This window comes from Octodon degus, unplaced genomic scaffold, assembly GCF_000260255.1.
Source record: "Octodon degus isolate 3935 unplaced genomic scaffold, OctDeg1.0 scaffold00052, whole genome shotgun sequence".
NCBI classification, from domain to species: Eukaryota; Metazoa; Chordata; class Mammalia; order Rodentia; family Octodontidae; genus Octodon; species Octodon degus.
In genome coordinates this window covers 12,891,753-12,918,278 of record NW_004524628.1, presented here as the reverse complement: position 1 = coordinate 12,918,278, position 26,526 = coordinate 12,891,753, and the positions used below count along the sequence as shown (strand labels likewise).

General features: G+C 54.1%; 2 protein-coding genes across 5 annotated transcripts in view; one reads left to right on the top strand and one right to left on the bottom strand.

The window, feature by feature from the left end:
- Window positions 1-4,217, top strand: part of Edar (ectodysplasin A receptor) — a 46,459-nt gene extending 42,242 nt beyond the window's left edge. The window contains exons 9-13 of the mRNA XM_004633273.2: window positions 48-145; window positions 263-335; window positions 1,601-1,760; window positions 2,831-2,891; window positions 3,664-4,217. Coding sequence (XP_004633330.1) covers window positions 48-145; window positions 263-335; window positions 1,601-1,760; window positions 2,831-2,891; window positions 3,664-3,989 — 718 coding nt within the window. The 3' untranslated portion in view covers window positions 3,990-4,217. The remainder of the gene's footprint in view (window positions 1-47; window positions 146-262; window positions 336-1,600; window positions 1,761-2,830; window positions 2,892-3,663) is intronic.
- A 4,146-nt stretch (window positions 4,218-8,363) lies between these two features.
- Ccdc138 (coiled-coil domain containing 138) overlaps window positions 8,364-26,526 on the bottom strand; it is a 48,047-nt gene continuing 29,884 nt past the window's right edge. For all 4 annotated transcript variants that reach the window (XM_023717522.1, XM_023717524.1, XM_023717523.1 and 1 more), the window contains 3 exons: window positions 25,093-25,269; window positions 12,837-12,975; window positions 8,364-11,316 (listed from right to left, as the gene is read on the bottom strand). In XM_023717522.1, coding sequence (XP_023573290.1) covers window positions 11,151-11,316; window positions 12,837-12,975; window positions 25,093-25,269 — 482 coding nt within the window. In that variant the 3' untranslated portion in view covers window positions 8,364-11,150. The remainder of the gene's footprint in view (window positions 11,317-12,836; window positions 12,976-25,092; window positions 25,270-26,526) is intronic.

Here is a 26,526-nt window from a genome sequence, read left to right as displayed (position 1 = left end):
CCCGCCCTCAGGCGCGCGCGCCTGGCCTGGGGACAACCTGGCTGCTCACGCACACCCTCTCTCCCAGCAGCCTGCTGCAGAAGCCCCCCCGGGAAGAGCGTGGATGCCCCCGCGAGCCAGGATGTGGAGAAGAAGGAGGCGCCAGGTCTGATCCTGGGGCTGGGATGGCGAGCTGTTCTGCCCTGGCTTGGGGGACAGTGGGCAGCGCCCCCACGCCAAGCACAGCCGGCTGACCCTTGCTCTCCACTCCTGCCCCCTGCAGATGGCGTGGTGATCTTCTCCGAGAAAGATGAGTTTGAGAAGCTGACGGCAACCCCAGCAAAGACCACCAAGAGGTACGAGGCTGGCGGCCCAGCAGAGCTTACTCTGGTCCCCGGAGACCTGCTTCTGCACCCTGGGTACAGGGCTCCATGCACCTCCCCGGCACCCTTGGAGCTGTCAACACCAAGGCAGACCCGGTGCGGCCGAGGGTGGACAGCTGCGGGCTTGAGGGAAGGGCAAGCATACTCAGCTCCTGGAGGCAGGAAGTTTCTGGGGCCTTCTGGGACAGTAGTTTTCTGAATCTGGTGACTCCTCAGAAGCGCTGAGGCTTAGGAGGAGGCTGCGGCCTGCTTCGCTTCAGGGATTGAGGGTCCTGTGCTCTTTGCTCCAGGACTGCAGCCCTTCCTGGCAAATTTGTGTTTCTTTTTTGTTACCTGTAATCGAACTCAGGGCCTTGCACTTGCCAGGTAGGCACTTGTGCCACCAAACTGTATCCCTAACCCTCTTACTGACAAACTTAATCCTTAAAACAAAATCAAGCAGGGTGTGGTGGCACACACCTGCCAATTCTAGTACTTGGGAGGCTGAGGCAGGAGGATCACTTTTGAGTTTAAGGCCAGCCTGAACTGCATAATAAGACCCTGCCTCAAAAGGACAACAACAAAAAAAATCAGTCCACAGCAAGTCAGCTGGAACTTAATAGCCATAGGGTCTCTGGGTCCCAGACAGCAGTCCCTGTGCCCACCTGTACCCTCAGTGGCTCTGCATAGGGTCTCTGGGCCCCAGGTGGAAGTCCCCGTGCCCACCGGCACCCTCAGTGGCCCTGCAGTGACAGCCAGCCTCCAGAAAACCAGGGCTTCCCGCCTCCCTGCTCACTGCCATAACATTGCATCCAGGGTCAAACACAACCCAGCACCCATTCCATGGCCCTTCAGCCAGCATCTCCCCAGCCAGGCAGGGAGAACTGAGCAGGCACCATCTGACCTCAGTGCCTCAGAAGGCCCCAGTACTGCAGGTCACCACAAAAAGGATGGGGGAAGGAACGGGGAGCAGCGATGGCTTCTCCCACCCAGAGCCTCAAGGTACACAGGGATGCCAATGAACACATCACAGCACCTTCCTGCTGGCACAGGGCATGGGGCACCTGGGACACAGTATCCACACAGCTGTCTACACTGGGTAGCAGGTCACCTGAGACATGTCATGCATCTGGCTGGTCACCCCGGGACAGATGTGGGGGTCACCCCTGGGAGGACCGCTGTGCCTAGCTAGCACTCTCACAGTGCCCAGCAGGGCTATAGCTGCCCATGTGGCCAATGTACAACCCTCCTGTCCCCAGCGAGAATGATGCCTCGTCAGAAAACGAGCAGCTGCTGAGCCGGAGTGTGGACAGCGATGAGGAGCCGGCGCCTGACAAGCAGGGATCCCCGGAGCTGTGTCTACTGTCGCTGGTGCACCTGGCCCGGGAGAAGCCAGCCCCCAGCAGCAAGTCGGCCGGGGTGAGGCCCCGTGGTGTCTAGTGTCCCCTCGGTACCTCTGAGGGATAAGCTCCAGGACAGGTGCTGCTGTCCACAGCGGGCACCACACAGGGACAGGGGAACAGGGCAGGCAGAAGGCAGGCACCAGCTCCCTCCACGAGCGGCCTTGTAGATGAAGATGAACCGAGAGAAGCACAAGAGAACACAAGAGCCCTCAGGAGCACAGTGACGTGTGTTCCTGCACACACACACTGTGCACATGTGAACACACACAGAACACACACAGAACACACATGCACTCAGCCCGTGTCTGCAGGTTCCAAACCGATGGGATCCACGAACCCAGACAGAAAACAGAGCGAGCAAGCCGGGTGCGTGCCAGGCAGAGACCTCGTCATTCTCGACATACTATAGCTCAGCGGCTCTGCACAGCGTTTGCACTGTGCCCTGAAGGAACCTAGAGTCAGAGGGCACAGGGGGGCTGTGCGGTGGTTCTGTGTGAACACTGGGTCCTTTTACACGGGGACCTGGGCATCAGATCCTGGGGTCCTCGCATCTTGAGCCAGTCCCAGGAGCCCAGGAACAACGGCACACACGCCTTCTGCAAAGGCCAGTGCACACTGCCTTCATGCTCAAATAGGCCCCCTTCCACACACCGTCTGGGGTTCTACCTCAGAGCAGCAGCCCATGAGCCCCACGCTGGCTCCTGGCGCTGCGCCTTCACACATGTGCAGCATCTGGGGAAAGGCCTTCCTGGGCCCGGGTTTGGCTGGTCCTGTTGGGCATCATGCGACCTCTTTACAAGGCCCTATTTGCAGGGACCCCAAGGGGCATGGTTGTCATGGAGGCTGTGGGGTGGGACTCCTCACCTGCTTGCCACCACCTGTGCCCCAGGGAGAAACTGCCTGGCTCTGCCTTTGGCCAGATGGGTCCTAGCCTTGGTCACGCTGCTCAGAACCCTGGTGCCCGCCCACCCTGTATCCAGCTTAGGCAAGAGCACCAGGGTACTGGCGCACCCCTCCAGCAGCCACCCTCGGCCACGACTCCCTGGCCAGGGTGGAAGCGCAGCAGGTGAGCTCTCACTTTCACAGATCCAAAGCCGAAGGAAGAAGATCCTGGATGTGTACGCCAACGTGTGCAGTGTGGTGGAGGGTGAGTGTGCCAGGGCCACGCTGAGACACGGCCTGATGCTCCCAGGGCTGCACCTGCCTGCGCCTCACAGGTGTGCAGGCAGGAAAGCTGGGCCCAGCAGGCAGAGCCCACCAGCACCCGCACCCTTTCCCACAGGACAGGGAATGTCAGCGCCCTGACAAGGGCCGATGAACCCCACAGCAGAGCAAGGCAGCTCTGAGAGCGTGCCCTCCAGCCCGCTCATTTCTCCAGCAGTTAGTCGTGGGCAACAGGACTTGGGTCCCGGGAAACATGCGCGTGATGCCACCATGCAGATCTTACAGGCCAGGGTTTGCAGCCAGGTGCCAAAAGGCACCTAGGCAGTGTGTGCTCATCCCTAGCAGCCCCCCGCCCCTCTGAGGTGGACGGTGCTGGCCCAGGGCACCCACCTGCCACAGCTACTGCTCAGGTCGGACGCACCAGGCACAGGTGAGAGCCAGAGCACAGTAGCTTCAATCCTACACGGGCAGCATTCCGCCTGGAGCGACCCTCATTCCTGAGGAGAACCTCTCACCACCAAGGCCAGGCCCCCATGCCCACCCGGCAGGGAGGCAGCAGGGGAGCCAGGCACCTGGTGCTCACAGCCCCAGGGCCTGGCCAGGGTTTAGGCTGCCTGCTGGGCGCAGGGTCTCCCCAGGCTCATCCAGCCCCACCAGGGTTGCTCACGTGGTGGTGCCTGAGCCCTGTGCTGAGGACGGCCTGGCCTCAGAGCCCCAAGCACTGGGCCCCCCTGATGGCTGGTCCTGACCTCCAGGTCTCAGCCCCACGGAACTGCCCTTCGACTGCCTGGAGAAGACAAGCCGCATGCTGAGCTCCACGTACAACTCTGAGAAGGCTGTGGTGAAGACCTGGCGCCACCTGGCGGAGAGCTTCGGGTTGAAGCGGGACGAGATCGGCGGCATGACAGACGGCATGCAGCTCTTTGACCGCATCAGCACAGCGGGTTACAGCATCCCCGAGCTGCTCACCAAGCTGGTTCAGATCGAGCGGCTGGACGCGGTGGAGTCGCTGTGTGCAGACATTGTGGAGTGGGCGGGGGCTGTGCCGCCGGCCTCCCCACCACCAGCTGCTGCATCCTGAGCGCGCCCCGGACATCCTACCTCTCCACAGGAGCTGGCGTTTCAGAGCCTTTGCAGCTGAAGGCCTCTGTTGGGTCACCATGCACCCGTACCACCAAGGTGAAGGCTGAACAGCGCTGCAGCCAGCCTCCGGGCACAGGGATTTTAGCTACTGACCACAGATTCGCCCCGAAGCAGCGTGGGACCAGGGAGCCAGATCCTGTAGCGATGGGTCTCTGACAAGCAGAAGCTCAGCAGGAGGCAGAGGCAACAACTTGCAGGGGGCCACGGCACAGCCTGAGGGGGGGGGCCGCAGGAGTGCTCAAACCCTTAGAGGGAGGAGGGCTGCCTGGCTGAGGCAGTAGTGCCACATGAGAAAGACGCTGGGCCACAGCATCCCACCTCGCTGCATGCTGCTGTCACCCACGTGCAAGGCCTGTGTGCCCTATGACCAGGCGTGTGGCAGCTCCGCTGATGTGAGTCCCAAGCCTGGGACACCGGTGAATGGGCTTGTGGTCCTCAGGCAGATGCCAGTGCTCCAGGACACGTGTCAGGTTGTTCTGTTTGACACTCATCTGAAGGGGCCACTCACTGTGGTGGCCTCAGAGAGGCTGAGGCTTGTGTCCTGGCCCCTTCCGCATCTCCACGGCCCTAGAGAACTCAGCCTTTGATGCTACAGTTAGGAAAGCCAGAGTGCGCAGCACGAAAGCAGCCCAGGGGCGCCACACCGTGCACGGCGCAGGCCAGCAAGGACTAGAAATAAGACAGGACGCAGCTGGCTTCCTCCCAGCTGATGCAGGGTGCAGCTCGTGCAGATCCACACCACAGTGCCAACAGCCAAGTGAAAACCAGTGCTGACCTAGGGACAGTTTCATAATTCTAAGTACAAGTCAAGAAATGCATGGGGCTCCATGACAAGAAAGCAGCCTCCCACCACAGTGCAGGGGATGTCGACGGGACACTGACCAGAGCCGGACACTTAATGTCACCCCTAATAGTCCACTGCATGTCCCAAAACCCATGCAGTACATCCCACGATCCACAGGCCAGTGGGCCCTCTAATTCTTCTTAGGAGCCCTACAGCATCCCTAGCGGTGGTGACGTCGCGCCCACCTGTGGTGAGACGCAGAGGTCAACGGTGAGCACGGGGGGCCTGCACTTTATCAGGCTCCCCCCCGAGCTTGTGCTGGCCTCAGCTGCTGCTCTGCTGGGCGGCCAGGTCCAGAGCCCCGCCACCATGTCTGTTACCTACCTGGAAACACCCAAGAAGGCCTGCGCTGCTGCGATTCTCAACTGCAGTCAGACCACGAAGGCCTCCACCTGGCTGCTTGGTGTGATGGTCACTACAGAACGTGTCCAGGAAGCACTTCCCGCAAGGGGGGGCCTCAGTGAGTGAAGTCTCAATTGTGAATCTATCTACTTGAGTCTGTGTATGTAATTTATTATATAATCTCAGTAAACACAGAAATGAAAAAGACGCTGCCATGTGATGATCTGTGTCCACATGTGTGTGCAGAGGTGCAGCAGGTGCTGGGTGGACACCAAGCGGCTGCCTGCCTGATAGGATCAGCCCTGTCAGGCAGCACCTGACACGGCCCAGCATTCCCTCCACCGAAGCAAGCATTGCAGCCTCGTGGAAGATCACCCAGGCAAGGCTTCCATGTGCCACGGAAGTGCTGCTGTGTAACAGAACTGCCCCCACATCCAGGGGCACGGGGCAGTCACCTCACCCTAGCTTAGGGGCCAGCGGGGGTCACAAGCCCTCAGACCTTGGCCTCTACCCGCAAGGAGACCCTACGGGGTAGAGCTCTGCCCGATCATCCCACATCCTCCCAGAAAGAGCCCAAGACTGCTCCATGGCAACAGGGCCAAGGGCAGACCCCAGAGCCCAGGTCGGAAGAGGGTTCCCCCCACACAAGCAGCAACATGGGAAGGGCTGTCGGTCAGCTGGTGTCATTGCAACTGTGCCGCAGGTGTCGGCATTTAAGAGAGGGCTGCTGTGGCTCGTGCCCTCAAGAGGCCACAGGAAGGCCCCGTTTGGCCCATGGCTGAAGGCCATAGTGGAACATGGGACACAGCTGTCACCTCATGGCTGGGGAGTATGAGGAGGAGTATGGTCCCAGTCTTCCAAATATAGGACTGGCCAGACCACAGAGTGTCACTGAGGGCTTCTTATGATGTTGTAGCCAACAGTGTCACAGGGAGCTAGGACACGTGTGACACGCCCACTGCGAGTGTCTCTCAGGGCAGGACCTCCCCCACCCCTGGCCAACCTTGGCCTTGGTGCTCTCTCCACAGCTTGGCCTCCTGCAGCACCAGGGGAGCTGGGCCAGCACTAGCCTTGCAGGCGTCCTCTCAGTAATGTGCACTGCTTCCTCCGTCCCGTGTGTCTTGAGGGCTCAATTCTGTCATTAGCACTTCGGTGAGCAGAGGTGCCACGTTTCACTTCCCACGTGCCTGCTGCTGAGGGGCCTGGCTGTAGGACGCGCTGCAGCCCCTTACGCCCTCCATTAAGTACTATCCCATGTTTTTCTTTTTTTTAGGTTTTTGGTGGGGTTTTTTGGTGTTGTTGGGGATCAAACTCAGGGCCTTGTACACACAAGGCAAGAGGAACTGTACCACTGAGCCACACCCCAGCATCCATGTTTATTTTTGGGTATTTTTTGTAAGTTATTTTCTTGCGTTTCTTACATTATCATAATCGTTTTATTCTGATCAAATTCTCTCCCCACAATTATTACTCATCGACCTACAGTTTGGGCTTTTGAGAGGGGCCTAGCTCTGCTGCTCAGGCTGTCTCAAATCCGGGGTGGCCACAGATGCTCAAGAAGGTGGGACCAGAGCACAGCTTAGTTTGGCCTGATGTCTGGACCTGACCCTGCTCACTGGTCCCTGCTAGAGGCTGTCAATCACAGAAACAGGCAGGCAGGACCAAATTCAGAGGACAGAGGAGGGAGGGAGGAAGGCTGTACTTGACTCTCCTTGCTCCACAGGCTCTCAGATCAGGAGACGTGGCCTGGGTGAGGGACAGCAAAGCCCCCAGAGCAGCAGGCTCAGCCTCTGAGCACAGGCAGCACACAGAGGAGCCGAGTTAATTCTGGTGTGTCCAGTCATGAGGTAGTAAAAGCAAGAGCAAGCGCTGACCGACGAAGAAAGGACGACGGGCTCCAAAGTACGTTTCTGGCCAACTAGCTCAAGAGCCCTGCTCGGATGGCTGACGCTTTGGCAGCACTACAAAGCAGACTTGCCCTCTGTCCTCAGAGCACCGTCTCCAGACCATGTCACGGGTGCAGCAGCTTCACAGCAGCCCCCCTCTGCGCACTCTTTCTGGGGTCAGATGTGCTGCTGCTCCAGGTGTGGTTATGTTTTCCATAGGCCTGGCAGACTCTCTAGAATCCGCCTGAAAACCACCTCAAGCAAGCCTCAGACACAGCAGCTGTATCCCAGGTCTGTTCAGTGTGTAAGGCACGGTCCTGACTTACTTGGAAATGGATGAGACATTCTCTAAGTAGCTACTATTCACTACTTCAGCAGTACAGAGGAGTGAGCTCGGGGCCTTTGCACTGAGCTACGCCCCCAGCCCAGTCCTTCTATTTTTATTCTGCGACAGTGTCCAAGCTGCCAGCCTGAGCAGGCTGGGCTCCAGCTTATGATCTTCCTGCCTCAGCCTCCCAGGTGCACACCGCCACACCGGGCATTGATCGAAGAGCTACTTTAAGTAGATGCATTTTACAAAACACAATATTGAAAAACCATTTAAAATTTTAAGTTACTTACATTCACACAACTTATTTTTAACAATTATGTCTGAAATGGTCTTTAAACAAAACTAATCACTTACAGAATTCAGGAAATGCCACTCCAAAACATGCCTCTGACAGACATTCCTGGTCCAGCTCCAAGGAGCCACACAGCAACTAGGGAGACCAGTTCTATTTTCTCTCCTTTCATCTAAAGAAAGAACACGCATCTGTCTTTGCTGGTGACAGTGCTGATGAAGCACCAGGACCCTAAATGGCACTTGCTTCATTAGTTTTATGTTCTTGCCTCTGAAAGCCTAAAGCTCTTTCCCTTTATAGACATGGCTTTCTTCTAGAGCCCTAAAATAGTGCCAGAAAAGTGTGCTCTGAGACCAACTCAGCGCAGCGCGCAGGGGTCCAGCCCAGCCTGTTTCTCAGCTAATTGCGACTCCAGGTACTCATGGAGGAGACAGCCCAGTGCGAGTCTGTCTGGGTTCAGCACGGGAAATTTTAAAAAAGAAGCAGGCCTGCTTTACCCAAGGGCTTCTCTTTTATAATTAATTCTCTGGATCTTGTTCCTTTTGGAGTGGGTAGGTATCCAAAAAAAAAAACCAGATGCAAAGTCAGCTGGGAGAAGAGAGGGCTCGAGGCCCCCATGCCGCCCCACACAGCCAGTGCATCCCACTCCACCTGCTCAGCTCCCGGCAGACCTCACTCCAGTCCTGGTAAAAGAAGGGAGCGCTTGAGGCAGCCTCCAAGCTCTCATCAGGGCCTGGTGTCCAGTGGTCCACAGGTGCACAGGATGGGCCTGAAAGCTTGAACAGCAAGCAGCAAGGGGTCTGGACTCTCCAAGTCCCATTCCACTTTTTTTTTTTAGTATGATAATTTATTGGAGAAAAGGAATGTGGAATAAGAATAGTTCCCGAGAGACAGGAGGGTCCTGAATAAGTTGGCCCTGTTCCACTCTTTACTCATTCTCTCAAAGTGAAAGAGAATTCCACGCACCCTGCCCCTAAAGAACCGTCGTCTGGGCACAGGGTACTTTCCTGGTAAGGGTGCCAACCAGGTTCTATTGGGGGACCGTCTTTGCCCTGGGTGTGCGGCCCTAGGAAGGTTTTCCTGTGCCCCGAGGGAGGCGTGTCTGCCTGGGGCCCAGACGAGACTGTGTGTGTGTGCAGACTCGGGCCCCTCAGACATGGTGACTACCCCAATGGCTCTGGGATGCCAGGCCAGGGCGCCCGTCACACGGATGTGTTTTTATTTTTGATCTCCAGAAGGTGTCAGACCAGCAGGGATGAAAAGAGTTAAGAGTCAAATAATTTACAGATGTGTGTAGGCAACCAAATACAAAGCTACAATACCCAACCAGAAAGAACTGTTGCCACCCAGAAAGGGTTTTTCAGATGTGACAGTCTTTCAGTCCCAGGAAGGACGTGAGATCCTTTACTGAAGCAGCACCCCCCCACCCCCAAATCAGAGCCGACAGGGGTCAGAACTCAACTGAAAGGGACAACAAGACAAGAGTAGCTCTCCAATGCAGGAGAGCCACTGAGGCCAAGGGGACTCAGGAGGCAGCAGCAAAGGGCCTGGGTGGGCACTGCACTGGTCTGGGGCTGCTGGGCCTCTCACAGTGAGCTTGTTTCAGACCCCACTTCTGATACCAGGTCATTGTGCCAAAACTTTCCACAGAGCTGCTCTTAAAGCAGAAGGGCAGAGCCTGTTCAGGAACAAACAGGACTGTAATCTGGGACAGCGTACTACGATGGATAACAGACATCCATGTCTGTTATCTTCTGAGCCAAGAAGAGCTGTGTTTTCTCAGATGGGTCTTACTATGTAGTTCACGCTGGATACAGTCCAGGCCTGCTTCAAAGCCACAGTGATCCTCCTGCTTCAGCCTCCCAAGGGCTGGGATGACAGGCGTATACCACCACCAACTGTTAAAGGCAAATGGAGAACAGTTCTGCAAGTTGTTCAGAAACAACCTCAGGTATAGTCGGTGTCTAGGTGAAGAGTGGGTTCCTTTGGCCAACGTCTTCACAGAAGTAACTGCTCCATGGCTGCAAGGCTGCGGCTGCAGTGTCGCTGTCATGGGAACCAATGAACACAGGACACACAGTGTCCCAGGCCTGTCCCATTCCAGTGAGCAGCTGGTCCCTGTCCCTGCCGCTTCAGAGCAGACTGGCGGGCCGGTCTTCTTCCTCCAGGTCTTGCCTCCATTTACACTGCAGCGTCAGCCAGTCAATACCCACAATACAGCTCCTGCAATTCTGACTGGGAGCAGACTGACTTGACTACCAGGCGGCTGGGAGGAAGCGGCACCCTGCTCATGCAGAGCAGCTCTCTGCCTCCCTGCACCTCCGTCGGCTTTCCTTGTCTGGGATTTCACAGCTTTGGTGGACTTGTGCTAGCTACTTCACTGGGGGAGTGCATGTGCTCTCGTTTCAAATGCCAGCTGCTCACTGATGACCTACAGGAAGCGATCGCCTTTCGGTCGTTCTTGTCATACCTCGCAACCCTGCTCTAACTGCTTCTCCGTTCCAAGGAGGGGTTTTGTCTGCTGTTGTTGATTCTTTCAGGATCTTTTTAAAAGACAACAGTTGCCTGTGGCCAGAAGCATTCTATTTCTCCTTTCCCAGTCAGCTCAGCCTTAGCCAGATGTTCAGTGGGTGCTGCTCCCTGCCTGGCTCCTATCTTTGCAGAGAGCGTCTAGCTAGTCCCCACCAAGGGTCATCTCTCCAGGGTTTTCTGCAGAAGCTCTTCACAGAGCTGGAGTTCTCCTGGAGTCCTCTGTTGCAGGTGGGCTTTAGTATGAATGGCTACTGGATTTTTCAAAAGATGTTTTTACAAGTCTGTCGATGCCGTGACATAATCTTTACTCAGCCTCAAACACGAAGTACCTGATCTCTCCGTGCTGACCCAGCCACGCTTCCTAGGTGAACCTGCAGGTCACAGTGCGTGTCGAGCCATGAAGACTAGCGCGTGCAGACGTGCTGCCAGGGGAGGCTCTGGCAGGCGCGTGCTTGGCGGGCATGAGGCCCTGGCTTAGATCCTCAGCACCACAAAAGGAAAAAGAACCTTAGGAAATATATATTTTGCCTCCAAATGGGAGGTTCTACTATATTATGAAAACAGTTTGTTTCCTCATAAGCACCAATTTTATTCCAAATAATCACATAATTTTAAGAAAGAATTATCCTAAGATACTTTTATAAAAAGTAATGTCAGGGTCATAAACTCTGGAAATTCCACCTTGTACATTCATATTACCTTAAAAAAATATTTCAAAATGTTCCTAGTGGCAATAGATTTCATTTTCCAAGTTGAAAAAAGCCTTCCGAATCATGATCTGTCACGATAAACGGTGTTACTGGTAACTTGGCAGAACTGCAGCTGCTTTGCTGAGCCACAGACAGGTACCCCAGCCAGATGGATGAGCCGGCCTAATGGCCTGCGCTGGAGGCCGGGCAGCTGCCTTTTGTCAGACCCAAGTTGAACAGCGTGGAGTTCAGGTTGATGCAGAGGAAGGCATGCTCCGGGTGCGTTGTCCGCTGTAGCTCTTGCAGCATCAGGTGAATGGTGAAGAGTTCAAAGAGCTTCTTGTTACTCCTGTGGGAGGGTGACCATGTTATTGCACATGCTTAAGAGGGCCACTACTGACCTCCAGAGGTCATCATGAGTCAGTGAGCGATTAGTGTTTCTTTCTAAAAACAGCAGTAAAAATGGCTAGCTGAAGGGGTCAGGTGGGGACACAAAGCAGACAGCTTCCACAAGAGCCGGGGGACAAGCCCCGAGGCCAAGGCCAAGTTCTGCACTCCTGCAGCTTGTATTTATTTACTGCCAGCTGGCAGGCTTCCTTCCCTCCACTAGAGATCAGGGCTGGGTGTCTGCAGTGAGCTGACTGACATGGTCCAGCGCCAGGCCACAAGGGACTTGGCTCCTGAATGACTGGGCCTGGGCCGTCTTCCCATCTCTCCGTCTACGAGGGAGACGTCCTGTTCCCACTTACACATGAGGCCACAGGGAAACCACTGCCTGCCAGGGCCCTCGCCGCGCAGCCCTCTTATCCCAGCTCTGTTCTCGTTCCTCCTCTAAGTCTGAGATGAACCTGGGCTACAAAACCATGGAGAGAACAATAGGCACACACCTTGGGGCCGCTCTTTAGAAGCAAGGAAGGGGTAAAGACCAACTGAATCTAGCCCCTCGCCTGCTGGCCCACAGAAGGATTCACCTCTCTCAAGTCAGCAGTTCAGGCCCCGTCAGCAGCCAGGGGAGGCAGTGAGCAGTAGCCGGTCTCGATTCCAAAACAAGACTAGTGATCTGTGAGCTGAGAGTAAGATACCGTTCAGCGACGACAACTGACTACGGTGCTCACTACCCAGGAAGAGCGCGGCCTGGTGGAGTGCATGCGCGGGGGCAGCACCAAGGGGAGCAAGCGTGAGCCAGCGTCACCCTGCACTGTGACAGGGAGGTGCCTACATCGCCTTGAAGCAAACATGAGGCTGTACCAAAGTCAAGAAAAACAGCTTGAAATCTATGCCCTTCATTTAAGATTTAAAAACTGGTCCTACCAATGTGTGAGTCAGAGGAGGGGCAGGAGAGCCCTTGATTCTCTCCAGTGGAAGCAAGCCCCTATGTGCCCTAAATAAACCCAGATGCTGACGTCATTTAAAATCGCTTTGCCTGCTTCATTTTCATTCTCCAACTTCCTTCAGCACACTAATGAGGAATTATAAGTTACCAGCCGCCCTTCTGACTTTCCCTGGTGGCACCAGAGACCGCCAGCATGCAATAGCTCATCCTGAGACTGCCACGTGGTTGCTAAACCCTGACGTGAGGCACTGGAGTGCAGCTCAGCCTCAGCACCTGCCCAGCCTGGGCTCCGTCTCCAGGCTCAATCCCAGGCCCACAGGGGGCACCCTGGTCTCAGCCCCACATACCATTACAGGCCACCTGGTGTGGAAGACTGGTCTCAGGTCAGCATTAATACCTGTGCATCTTAATTTTCTGTACCTGTAGGTAGGAAATTTTCATCTCGCAAAGGTGAGCTGATTTAGAATTCATTAAGACTGAAATGATCATGTCAAGATATATATCAACAGGCAATGTTTAGAAAAAGAGATCCTTACTTGATTTTGGAAAGCTTCTGCAGAATAATACTGAGCTTTTCTAGGACCTGAAGATCCAGCTTCGGGGTTCGAAGAAGCACAGAACAAGTTCGAAAAAAGAAAGAGTTGCTGCAGGCTTCCAGGAAGGGCTGCAGAGCTTCTGCAAGACAAAGCACCAGGCTGCATGTCAGGAGCCGCAGCGAGGAGCGCAGAGCCGGAGCTGCATGGCCCGCCCAGGGACGTATCCTGCAGTGCCACGCTTTTACACTTACACGCGGGGAGAAACTATCATTTGGAAAACAAAGCACCCACTGTCTCTCACTGACCAGCACAAAGGCAAGAGACACTATCTTCCCTAATGTCAAGCTTCTACTCAGCGAGGCTCAGCAGAACCCATGTGACTGGCGGAGACGGAAGGGTTCTGGGTCGGGGAGAGCAAGAGGGATAGAAAAGGGTCGAGGCGTGGCACATACGAGCGCCCCGTCCAGCAGCAGATACAGGCATTGCACACTACACACGTACACTAACAGTTCTTCAGATCCCAAGTTGGAAAAAAAGGGTGAAGGCCATCCGTCCATCCGTCCATCCTTTTTTCCCTCCTTCCTTCCTTCCAAGACCAGGTCGTGCTGTGTACCCCAGGCTGGCCTTGAAATTGAAGTGACCCTCCTACCTCTACCTCCCAAGTGCTGGGATTACAGTGCGTGCCATCAAACCCAGTAAGTTCTTTAATGAGCTCATAACTAAGCTCCTATAACTGGTAATAGGAAATATTTTGTAATTGAAAAACAAAACTCCATATTTAGGGATTTTTAAAAAAACTAAAAATACAAAATTTAAAACAATTGTTAAAACTAATAATTAAGGTCAAGGCATTTTGGCACACACATGTAATCCCAGAAATTGGGAGGCTGAGCCAGGAGGATCGCTGCAAGTTTGAGGCCAGCCTGGGCTACAAAGTGAGTTCAAGGCCAGCCTGAGCTGCACAGCAAGACCCTGTCTCAAAAGACACACACACCCCTAATAATTAAAAGGCAAAGAGTTTAAAAAAAAAAAAACAAAACAAAACTAATTTCTTGAAAGAAAATTTCTTAAAAGGCAAAGTCCTAGAACAGAATAAGCAAAACAAAAGATGCCAAACTTAGAAGAGGAGGGGTGTTTGTTTTTGTATATCTGCCACAAGACTGATATAATTACTCTAAGAGCGCTGCTATACACAGTTTTTAAAGCTGCACTTAATATTTTTAGTAATAAAAAAGTGCACACAAAAATTTTTACAGCAGAATAGTCAAAGAAAGAAGGCCAGTGAGACAGTTCAGGGGACTAGGCGCCTGCTTGGGCAGGAGCCGCGCCGGGGTTCGATCCCCCACACCACATGCTGTGCCGGCCCTGCCCCGGGCCCACTTGTAGCACCTGCAATCCCAGCGCTGGGAGGCTACAGACAGGGTCACGACGAGCCTGAGCCGCATAGTGAGACCCTGTATCAAATACAACAACAACAAAATAATCTCAGTAGAGTGTCTGTCAACGTTTTTACTAAAGCTCTCACCAGCACATGTACCCTTTGATTTAGCTTTTCTACCCCTAAGAATGTCTGACACATGAGTGCACAGGGAGGCTCACGAACACGGACCACAGTGTGAAGTCCTGTTGGAGCTCTGGTGTGTCCACCACAAACAACATACAAAATGCCTGCTAAGGTGTGAGTCCGCTAGCACTGGCTGCAGAGAGAACCCTACAAAGAAAAACCCCAGAAGAGCGTTCCAACGTGCCCTCACGGAGGGCCAGCTCTTGTGACACGCTTCGGAGAAGCTTGGAGGCCCCACCTCGCTCCAAGGTAGATCAAGCCGCGCGGCCACCAAAGAGAGCTCTCCGTCACCCACGCACAGCCTGCCCAGCGCCACGGCGGCTGGAGCGCACCCGGGCCTGGCGACGCCTGCCTCAGCCAGCCAGCCCCTCACATCCTTCCCCAGGACTGCCTGGCCAACCCTGGCCCAAGACCGCCGGGCTCTGGGGCCTGAACCAACCGATCTTCCGCAGAGCTGCCTCTCAGGGCCCGTCGGGACTTTAGAGGGCTGACCTCACAGCAGTGAAACCCAAACTCAGGCTGGGGGTAGTGCCTCGGGCAGCGGCGCACCAGACACCGGGAAGACTGCTCTGTGCAGCCCACTGCCAGCCAGCCTGGGCTGGACGAGCACGCCTGCTCCTCCAAGGCTGCGGCCCAAGTGTGGCCTCCAGCACAGAGCCTCGCAAGGGCCACAAGAATGACTCTTAGCCTCAGTCACACATTCTTCTTTCCCTTTTGTTGTTTTGTTGAGTCCAGGACTGCAGTGGATTTCTCCCAGGTGGTCAACTTACTATACCCAGCTGAATGAAACTAGCGTGGTGCTGGGGGGGCCACCTGGAGCTGTCGGAAGCTGCTCTGCTGGAGGACCTTGTCGTGCGGGCTTTCCTGATGAACTTTGGAGAACTCTGGTCCTCATCTTGAGCACTGCTTCCTGGCTCCAGAGAGAAAGATGGTGCCCTGCTCAGGCCCATGGAGAAGCTTGTCACACTGGCTTTCCTGATGGGAACTCGGCTTTCCTCACCGCTGGAGGAGCCCGGGACCTCACTGTTGCCGACGGTGGCTGTGGTACTTTCGGGGAAGCTCTGTTGCTTACCTTCAGGGCTGCTTCCTAGGTCCAGCTCAGATCCTTCATCCCGTTGGCAAGACTTCCTAGCTGCCAGCCCTGACCTTTGGGCCTTTCCAGCTAATCCATGAAGTGGGCCTGCATGAGATTGTTATGGGCTCTAGGCCTCCGTTTGGACTGGTGGGAGGCACCGTTATGAGCTCTAGGCCCTCAGCTAGATTCCTTAGTGTTTAGAGTGTGGACTAATTCCTGCACTCATTTCAAGCTGCTTCACCAATTATACAGTTTATTTTGTATTCTGAGACATGTGACCCACGTGAATTGTACAGAAGGGACTTTATATGGTATGGCCAACAGAACTGAAACCAGGACAGAACACCTTAAAGTTACAGATCACTGACAGGAGCTTTACCTAATAGACTGTTACGGTGTCGAGGTGTCCCCCAAAGCCTCAGGCCATCATTGGGGGGCTTCTGGAGTCTGTGATTAATTCATGACCCACCGCAGGAGTTATGGGTGCGACTGTCCCAGCCGCCCTGGGACGGGCAATCTGCATCACAGCGTAATGAGGGAAGAGGCTTGCTCTAGCAGCCATGGCTCTTCTCTTTCCTCTTTGCTGTCTTCCACCACCTGAACAGCTGTGCTCTGCCCTGTGCCGCTCTACCTCGGAGCCAGTCGAGTATAGACTGAAACCTCCACTAACTGTGAGCTGAACAAACCTTTCCTTCCTTAATTTTGGGTGTTGGGTATTTTGTTCCAGCAACGACAGAAGAGTAACTGAGACACAGACCTACAGTCCGTATGATCGATGTTGTTCATCTAAAATCCTAAAGGCACACAGAAAGTTATGTTCACTTGTGTGGAGACTACAAAAGCAAGAAAACATACTTTAACTGCATCTTAGCTGAACAACTCACACACATGTGAAGATTCCTAAAAGTGCTGAATAGTTTAATCTCCAGTACTGCAAGGAAAAAATGAAATGAAATCCTAAACACCACCAAACAAGTGAATGTCCTTGCATAGCCTCTGTAAGGAAAAAGCTAGGACCACCCGAGATCCAGCACCTGCAGGCAGTGGTCTCTGTGGCGGGCTCCCCAACAGCTGTGTGCAGAGAAGCTCTGGGCTCCTGGAAGGGGTTCGGGTACAAGGCTAAAACACTGCCACTTTCCCTTTTCCGTTTTTCAGTGCTATACACATCAATTACGCTTCTTAAACTCAAAAGAATTTCGATTTGAACTTGAAATTTCAACTTGAACTTGGCGCCACAGACTAAGTGCGCCTCGCAAAGCCTACCGTTCCTCGGGCTCTGGCCACAGTGCCGGAGCCTCACCCTCGGGCCCTGTGCCGGCCATGGCCTGGGTGTGGTGTCTCCCCAAACGCTGCGCCGGATCCCAGAATCCCCCAGGGTGATGCTGCGGCCCCTCAGGGGCCTGCGGTCAGCTGTCTCCAGACCCAGGCCCGCTAGCCCAGAGCTGGGCAGGCACCTGGAGGCGCCAGCACTTGGCAAACGGCCTCTCGGAGTGCAGGAGAGGCAGTGCGCTGTGGAGGGGCCACCAGGAGACCACCAAACATCAGAACCTGGTCTTGAGAATGAGTAAACTGCATGAAAAATGAGAAAATCAAAACAGGAAGCAAATGAACAAGCTGCTGCCACAAGACAGAATTAAAAACCACCAACTGCAACAATGTAACCCGCAAGGCAGAAAGTGTACAAGAGGGGACACAAGGGCACCAGTGTTGAAGTTCCAAGTTCTCATCTGAAGTCAGTCAGTGCTCCATGAAACCCAGGGAGTTTTATACAGAAAAGTACACTACAACGTCACAGTGACAATTCGGGGGTGGGAGGGCCATCTGATTCTCTGAGGCCACACACACGCACACGCCCGCATGCGGGGCGGCAGCCCAGGCGCACCAGGGCTCCGGAGAGCGGGCACCTGGCACTGCTTCCTCCAAGGCTCACAGGCCCGGCCCAGCCTGGCAGCCCTGACATGGGAAGTTCATGAAAAGCGCATTACGGCACGACCAGGAAAGGGGGAAAACAGCCTTTTCTGAAGAAAAGGAAGCCAGAGTGAAAACCCATCGCGGTGTCCCGTGAGACGCTCTCTATCTGTGTCTCTACGCCGACCCACTCGCCCGCCTTTCATCTGAATACCACAGAAAGACGTCTGAAGCCACACTCACCTCGTGCCAAGGAAGATCTTTTCTCAATAACGAAGTCTAGGGGTTCTGAAAAACACGACTTCTACATTTTTCGTTCAATTTTTAGTTTTGAAAACTTTTGCAGAAAGTTCAACTTTCTACATTCAATATTAAGTTTTGTTTTGTACCACAAAAAGTGATTCGGTTTTATTTCTAGTTAATAACTGTGTGTTGCACCCCTCAGTTTTCAGCAGGGGGGGCCCTGCCTACCTGGCCCAGGAGGGAAGCTGCTCACAGAGGGCAGGCAGCCGGGGGCAGAGCAGGAGCCGGAGGGCACCAAGGACACAACACCGCGCTGGCACACACCACCAGGCCCTGCTCCGGAGCTGTGCCCACGTGCCTTCTAGCAGCTGCATGGCTTCAGGTGCTGTGTTCAAGTCTTTGTTCCTAAGTAGATTCCTGTGAAGCGGGTGAGATGGGCCAATGTCACTCTTCTACACCACTTGTACATCCAGGTTCCTGGCTCCACTTACTAAAGAAATGCTTGTCTCCTACTGTGCTGTCTCGGCACCTCTGTCACAGAATAAATTATCAAGGTGCTGGGTTCGAGGCCCCGCCATAAGGAGCCAAACCACCGATGGGTACAGCTTTTTCTGGTCACTATCCTATCCTACTATCCTGCCTCTGCCAGCACCATGCTGTTCTAGTTACGGCGGCTTTGCGTGATGCTTCCACATCTAGGAGTCTGGTGCCTGCAGCTTTGTTCCTACCCACAATGGCTTGGACCGCTCGGGGTCATCTGTGTGGCTCCACGCTAACTATAGGAATGTTCTTTTACTTCTGTGAGGAACGATGAGGGATCTGGACAGGGCCCCGTGGAGTCTGCAGGTCATGTCGGGCGGCCTGCATGCTGGAGGGACCCTGATGTTCCTTAGCAACACGAGGCATCTTCACTTACTGTCCACTCACTCACTTTCTCACAGGAAGGATGAGCAGCTTTCAGTACACAAGCCTTCAACCTCCTTGGTTACACTTACTAAGGTTGCTGGGCATGGTAGTGCACACCTGTAATCCCGGCACTTGGGAGGCTGAGGCAGGAAGGTCATGGCAAGTTTGAGACCAGCCTGGGCTACAAAGTGAGCTCAAGGCCAGCCTGGTCTACTACATAGCGAGGCCCTGTCTTAAAAAAAAAAAAAAAAAAATTGCAAGGACCGGGGAGATGGCTCAGTGGAATAAGTGCTTCCCTGGCAAGCGCAAGGGCCTGAGTTCAGTCCCTGGTTCTGCCAAAAAAAACCCAAAACTGCTAAGTTTTAAAAAATGTATTTAGTTTAGGGTTTAGAGGGTCTCACTACACAGATTGGACTCATAGTGACCCTCCTGTTTTCAGCCTCTCAAGCACTGGGATTACAGGAGCGCCACCACGTGCAGTCTCAATCACTGTTTCAGTGCATCCTGGGGGCGGGGCCAGCACAGCAGGAGAGGTTTACTTGCTTCATGCTGCTATGTAAATGGGATTGTTTTCTAAATTTCTTTTTTGTAAAGCTCCTTTTCTAAATGGTTAGGATATAGAAATGCTACTGACTTTGAAAGACTCTGACTTGGAGTCCTGTGACTTCACTGACTCTCCTTACCAGTTCTAACTGGGTTAGTGGCCTGTCATTTTCAGTTTTTAAGTTAAATGCGCCTAACAGAAACTGTGCCGGTGAAAGAACACAACAGTGCCAAGTGTGTGCACCCCTCCGTGTGGCCTCACCCACTCTGCAGAGCTCCCTCTCCCGCCAGGCCGACGCAGTGTCAGCGAGGGCACGGCAGCCCCCCTGCTGCCCTCTCAGCGCCCTCCCTGAGCAGACCCAGGCCCTGGCCCGTTCCGCCTGCTGCTTCACTCAGCACAGTGCCTCCGAGGTGGGTGTCAGTTTCATTCCCTTCTGAGGCTGAGTAAGAACCCACTGTGCATGTGCTGTGGGTTTCACCACGGTCCCTCCTGCTGCTCCTGAGGTCTGGCGGCCTGAGGGTCACGGGCCTCTGAAGTCACACCATTCTGCAGTCACTCGTGATGGTGGGCTGTCTCACTGGGTTGGTACCTGCTACTTTAGAGCTGAAGAGATGGCCAGAAATGGGAGAGCCCGTGGATATGGGAAGAAGGTCTGGGGACAGAGGCAGCAGGGAAGAGGGGAAAGTGGCCAAGACTCAGCATGTGGATTACCAGTCCCCAGGGCCAATGTGTGACACGTCCAACCAATGTACTAATACAAAATGAGTACATATTTTTAAGAGGCCGGGGAGATGGCTCAGTAGAATAAGCGCTTGTCTGGCAAGTGCGAGGGTCTGAGTTCAATCCCCAGTTCTGCCATTAAATAAGTAAATAAATATTTTTAAGAAGACAAATTTTTTACGAAACAGAAAGAAAGTCCACTCCAAGTACGACACAGTCTAGTTTTGCTTCAGTTTGGAACACACTGGCAAGTCTAATAAACAGTACCTTAAAGAAGCAGAGATGTTTTTACCACTGGAGAACAGTGGTAAAATGGCACTGCAGCCTCAGGTTTTCCTTTCCTGCCACCAAGCCTTGGGCTCATCTTCATGTGTAACGGCCTCATGCTCCAAAGGCTCCGGAGAACACAGTGAACGAGGGGCAGGGCAGGAGCACCCACCGGTCACATCTGCTCCCCAAGAGACGAGCGTCCTACGGTGCCCAGGCCAGTGCCAAACTCCTGGGCTCAAGAGACCTTCCTGCCTCAGCCTCCCGAGCAGCTGTGAGCACAGACTCAAGCTACCCCACCACCTTCTCCTTCTATGAGAAAGTGAAAGTTCTCCTAAAGACTCTCCACAGACTTCGACCTGCGCCCTATGGACCACCAGCATGATGAACACACGTTTACTCTTGTAGCAAGGAGGGGCGCGAAGCCTGGGGAGGATGCGGTGCCAGGGCTCTGTTGTGGTCTCTGCTTCAGTCACCCTGAGATCATCTCAAGGCTCTTTTCTTTTGGCCAGCTCAGCCCGGCCTGAGAGTAGGGCTGGCGTGGCATGTGGTGCTGGGGATCGAACCACGGTCCCCTGAGCCTGCCTAAACTTGCCTAAACAGGGGTTTTTAGACCACTGAACTACCTTGCCAGCCCCTCAGGGCCTTTCTCTGAGTGATGGCATTTGACGTGAATTCCCATTTCCTCAGCCTGGTGGAGGACGCTTCAGTCTTCAGTGTGGGGAAGATCACCTGCGCACAGTGCTGCTACGGCTGCTTTCAGTAGGAAGCAAGGGAGGCTGGGAGCTCCCCATCCCAGACAACAGTTCAACACACACAGGATGCTGGGACTGTGAGACCTCGGAAATAACGGAAAGCTGACCACTGACACCCTGGAGCAATCCGTGTGCTGCTGACGTCGCCTGAGCACAGGAGGTCAGCACGCCGGTGTTCAGCACACCCGCACTCAGCATGCCGACGGTCAGCACACTCGCGGTCGGCACGCCAACGGTCAGCACGCCAACAGTCAGCACGCCCGCGGTCAGCACGCCCGCAGTCAGCACGCCGGCGGTCAGCATGCTGACAGTCAGCACACCCACAGTCAGCACGCCCGCGCTCAGCACGCCGATGGTCAGCACACCCGTGCTCAGCACACCCATGGTCAGCACGCCCACACTCAGCACGCCGACGGTCAGCACACTCGCGGTCGGCACGCCAACGGTCAGCACGCCAACAGTCAGCACGCCCGCGGTCAGCACGCCCGCAGTCAGCACGCCGGCGGTCAGCATGCTGACAGTCAGCACACCCACAGTCAGCACGCCCGCGCTCAGCACGCCGATGGTCAGCACACCCGTGCTCAGCACACCCATGGTCAGCACGCCCATGGTCAGCACGCCCACACTCAGCACGCCCGCTCTCAGCACGCCCGCGCTCAGCACGCCGGGGACCCTCGGTTGAGAACCCATCCATCCACATGCCATCAGCTACTGCTAACAAGCATGCGTGATGCTGCGGGGCTGCTTGGCACCTGAGTTTTTCTCAAATACCAGCTATTTCAAACTTCTCAGAACTCAAAGGCAAGAAGTAAGCAGGATAAAATTATATTAGAAAAACTTCCTCAATTCTGATATTAACATGCTATCAATGGGACCAATGTCTTATTTTTAGACAGCCAGGCTTTTATTCCTAGTTCTGATGACTCAAAAGCTATAAACGGCAACATCCAATGTCACCCAAAACTTTCAGTTTCTCATCCTTCAAGCTAAGTAAGAGTCTATGAATATTTTTTTTAAAAAGCGACAATGAAAAGCACAGGTGGTCTCCAAAGCCGGACCGCTGGCGTGCATCCCTTGGTCAGTGGCCTCCTCGTCTCTCTGGGCCCCTGGCAGCACTGTGAAGACTGCTGTTCTCACTGGACTCCAGCCCAGCTACCAGCCTGCTACTCTCCCAGGCCCAGGCCTGCCCCTAACTCTCCGTTCCTGGGAGCCCCAATGCTTCCTTCTTCTCTGACCCAGCAAACGCACCCCGCTGCCAGATCCGAGGCCACCCTCTGGAGGAAGCTCCCACCACATGCCTGCTGTCCCCATGGCCCAGCCCCAGCCACCAGACAGCTGACACAGCGGGGCACCTCTCCCCTAGGACTCGGGCCACCTTTCCATCAGTGTTACTGTCCATCAGCGTTAGTGCCCCAAGGGAGTAGAAACGTTTGATCTACCCAAGAGAACTCAAGACAACTACTCCAGAGTTCTGCATGGGCATTTTGTTATGATTTGTGTCTAGATGTCCCCCCAAAGCCTCACACAGTTATGGGGCAGACTTCCAGACTTTGTGATTAATTCATTATCCAGGGCTGGGATTATGGGTGTGAGGGCTACACCTGGTCTGGGGCAGATAGCCTGAATGCAACCTAAGGGAGACAGACATGCTCTCTGTAGCCATTGTTGCTGCTGCTCCTCCCTTTTGCTCTTGCTGTTTTGCTATTTACCGCCTCCGTGAACTGCTGCCCTCTAACACGTGCCAGTCTGCCTTGGAGCCAGCTGAGTATGGACTGAAACCTTCACAAACTATGAGCTAACTAAACCTTTCCTTCCTTAATTTTGGGTGTCGGGTTTTTTGTCCCTGCAATGAGAGAAAAGTAACTAAGACACAGACTGACCTCATAGAGGCCGAGTTAGCAGAGTAGGAGCAGTTCAATGTCCATCCAGGCCGGGCCGGTGAAAGAAACAGACTTTATCTGAAGAAATAAAGTACTGGCATGAGAAGATCTTCACTCTGTAGTGCCAACAGTAACATATACCATGCTTTATACCATGCTACACTTCTGACAAAAAGGAAGATATAAGCAAAAAAGAGACAGGTGCCCACCAGGAAGGGAAAGACAGACTTTCACCTATTGCACCTTTGCAATTATGAGCTATGGGAATGGGGGCTTTTGTTTGGTTTTTTTGTTGTGTTGTTTTTTAATGTATTTAAGACAGGATCTACAGGGTCTCTGTATGCAAATCGGATTCGTAGTGATCCTGTTTTCAGCCTCTCAAGCACTGGGATTACCATGCCCAGTCTCCATCACTGTCTCAGTGTGCCCTGGGACAGGGGCCGACACAACAGGCCCAGAGATGGAACCCCAGCCATGCCTCTGCCTAAGCAGGCGCTTTAATCCGAGGAGCTATTTGGCCAGCCCTAATGGGTTACTCTTTAAAAGTACTGACAGAAGGGAAAGAAAGCGTACCACCACTGAGCTGTGACATGACACCCACCGCCCCAGAGAGCAGCACAGCACAGAACTGAGGCCAGGCTCAGAACGCGTTTCTCTTTCGAGATGCACCTCGGCACAGACCCTAATGCACTTAAATGTGTCTGGGCAGCCTTTCCACCGCAGATGGGCGCGGGAGCAGAAAGGCCCGCCCCTGGGTGTCAGAGGCGCAGGGCCGCCCAGCCTGGCCTTCCTAGCCCTGCCGGGCCTGGCCCTGGCGCTCTGCTGCAGCCTGGGGCAAAGGTGGACAGGCGCAGACACTCGGGTACTCTCCGCCGAGCCTGACCCCATTCCTCAGATGTGCACAGCAGAGCCAGAGCCCCGCACTCAGCACCTCAACTGGATCAGTACATCACACAGTGGCACCTGGGTCCACAGACTGGGTGCTTTCCATGATTCTGGCTGCAACGAGACAGATAAGAACCGGACAGTTAGGTTCAATGTTGACCTCTGGGGAAAGTCTGCTAGTTCTCAGCTAGTCCAGTTTGCAACCACAGTAATGGAGAACTGAGCTCATGAAGTAGGGCACCACTATGGTTAGTTCTTCAACTACAAGGATACTAGCGTATCCGGAAAGATTTGCTTCTGACAGACACTTGTGTCTGGTAGGATTTTTGCTTTTCTTACTAAAATAGAAAATTTCTAAAATATGAGATGGAAACCCAGCCACTTAAACAATAATCATTTCATGTTTTGTTCTACTTCTCACAGTATTCACTGATACACCAAGCTCCAAATCTCCCACCTAGGCTGCCACCCCCGCCTGAACCACTACCCGAGCCACTGGTCAAGGCTGAACGCACTGACAAAGTGGCAGATGAGAAAAAAAGCAGCAGGAGAAAAAGAACACCCTGGAAAGCCAAGCCACAGGGCTGCGCTACATGAACCTCAAGTCCAGAGCTGATCCCTCGCTGTATCGTCGCAGGCTGCCCTCTGTCCAGCTGTGAGGTTCCTGGGAAACTTGCCTAATTTCTCGAGGCCTTGGTTTCCTGATTAGCCTCCTGCACAGGACACTGAGCAAGAAAATCAACACCACAGAGAGAAGGAGCCAAGAATGTGGCCAGCCCAGACACTGCGCACCAGCCACACTGCACACCAGCCGCGGGTGCTGACTGTCCACCAGACAGAGGCCTTCCACTCAGGGTCCCCCACTGCAGGGACTGTCTGTTCTTGGAAGTGCTGCAGAGGGAAGAGGAACAGAGAGGAGGGAAGACTATCAAAGAGGAAGATTCTGCAGGCAACATGGCGACGCATCCCAAGCTCAAGGGTGGATCAAAGCACCCGGCCCTGGCCTGCACCTTCCTGCACCAACCAAGAACCACTCACAGCAGGTAACAAGAGCTCCCCACACCCACAGACAGCAAGAAGAAAAGCTCCCACAGGCCCCAGAACATCACAAGACGAGCCGAGATCAGCCCGGCACACAGCCCAAGCGTGTCCGAAGACAATATGGGTGGAGATGGCAGGACATGGCAGTGGGGAGTGGCAGAGGCAATGGCAGGACATGCCTCTCTCACTGCCATCACTCACACGGAGAGGTGTCAAGTGCCCCTACTCACGCAAGCAATCAGGGAGCACCCTGGGACAGAAAGGACAGAGAGGCTCAGCAGCCCGTGGTGCGCTCAGGGGACTCAGCCACAGCAGGCCGGGCTGGCAGAGACGTCATCCACCACGCAACCACACAGGTGTTCTAAGCACCTGAACGGTACCAAGAGTGGTCTCTGACAGGTGGCTTACATACTTGGGCCCCACGAGGGCCAGAAAATTACCCCACATGAGCGAAACACAACAACTTACTGGACTCCACTGTCATCTGCAGCAAACTGTCGACGGCATTGGAGAGGAGGCCCTTGCTGGACACCCGCAGGTGCCCCAGGATCACCGGAACCGCTTGGTACTCCAGAAACAAGGCTTTCCCTTCGTCTGTCTTCAAGTCCAAACAAAGGGAGTCAAATGCCTGGGCCAGGTAATCAGCTGGAAAACAAGGGAAGCCCTGTGCGTCAGCCATCCCGGCAGGCGCTTCATGAGGCAGAGCAGGAGAGCAGAGCTTCGGAGCAGGAGGGGGCCGCTATGCCGAGACCCCCCAACTTGTTAGCACCCAGACACTGTGATGGGGCAAATCCTGCTCAGCATTTCTGTGTCTTAGCCTAAAAGAACTCAGTTCCTTTTCTACATCAACAAAGAAAATGATTATTAATAGTATTTCATGTATTTGATAACTATATGCTTCCAAATTTTTAAACAGCAATATTATTCTCTATTTCCAACAGCTTCTAAGATTGTAATCTTTTGTTATTGCTGGTTTTAAAATATCTACTTCAAAACATTATACAAAGTGTTTTGTTTGATACAGAGTCTTGCTACACAGTTCAGACTTACAGTGATCCTCCTGTCTCAGCCTCCCCCATGCTGGGATTACAGGCATGCGCCACCATGCCTGGGAACAGCACAGCATGCAGTACTGGGGATGGAACTTGGGGACTTGCGCTCGCCAGGCAGACACTTAGGCTGCCGAGCTAGGTCCCCAGTCCCACTAGGGGGTTGTAAGCCGTTTTCAGTCTCATACTAAAGAGCAAACATCAGGCCACTTGGAGACAACCGCAGGAGCTGCAACGCACTCTTTCGTGTGCCCATGACCCACATCTGTCACTAAGGGCGGAGCAATGCTTTGGCAAGGATGGTGCCGGGACAGCGTCTGCCAGGCTACTCCCGGGACACTCTCACGATGCTCCACTGGGCATAAGGAGGCTCAGAGTCAGAGCTGAGTCACTACGGAGCAGGATCCCTGTCACCACGCCCTCACTAATGTCACTATCACCATCACAGGGCAGCGGGACCTTCTCCCACTTCCCACCCAGGGATGAAACGCCATCCCGGGAGTCTGCATGGAGGTGCTGGAGTCCTCGGCCCCAGCCGGCAGCTGTGCCGTGACACTGACGTTAAGGAAATGGTTGACATGAGACACTGACGGTAGCTGGGGGATACTAGAATGGAGCAATTTTGAGAACGACCTGTACTTTCGGCCCAAGGACGGTCGCTCCATATTCATGGTTTTTAGAACTTAGCTCAAGGAACGCTAACATTACCACACGTCGTTCTATAACTAAAAAACTAAGCACTGCAAATGTGCACTAAGTCAAGTCAAGTCGCTAGAGCTGTTCTAACCTTACCAGGAAATTCACCTTTCTCTGCTTAAGTCAGCGCGGGCGTGTGCGCGTGCCTGTCTTCGCA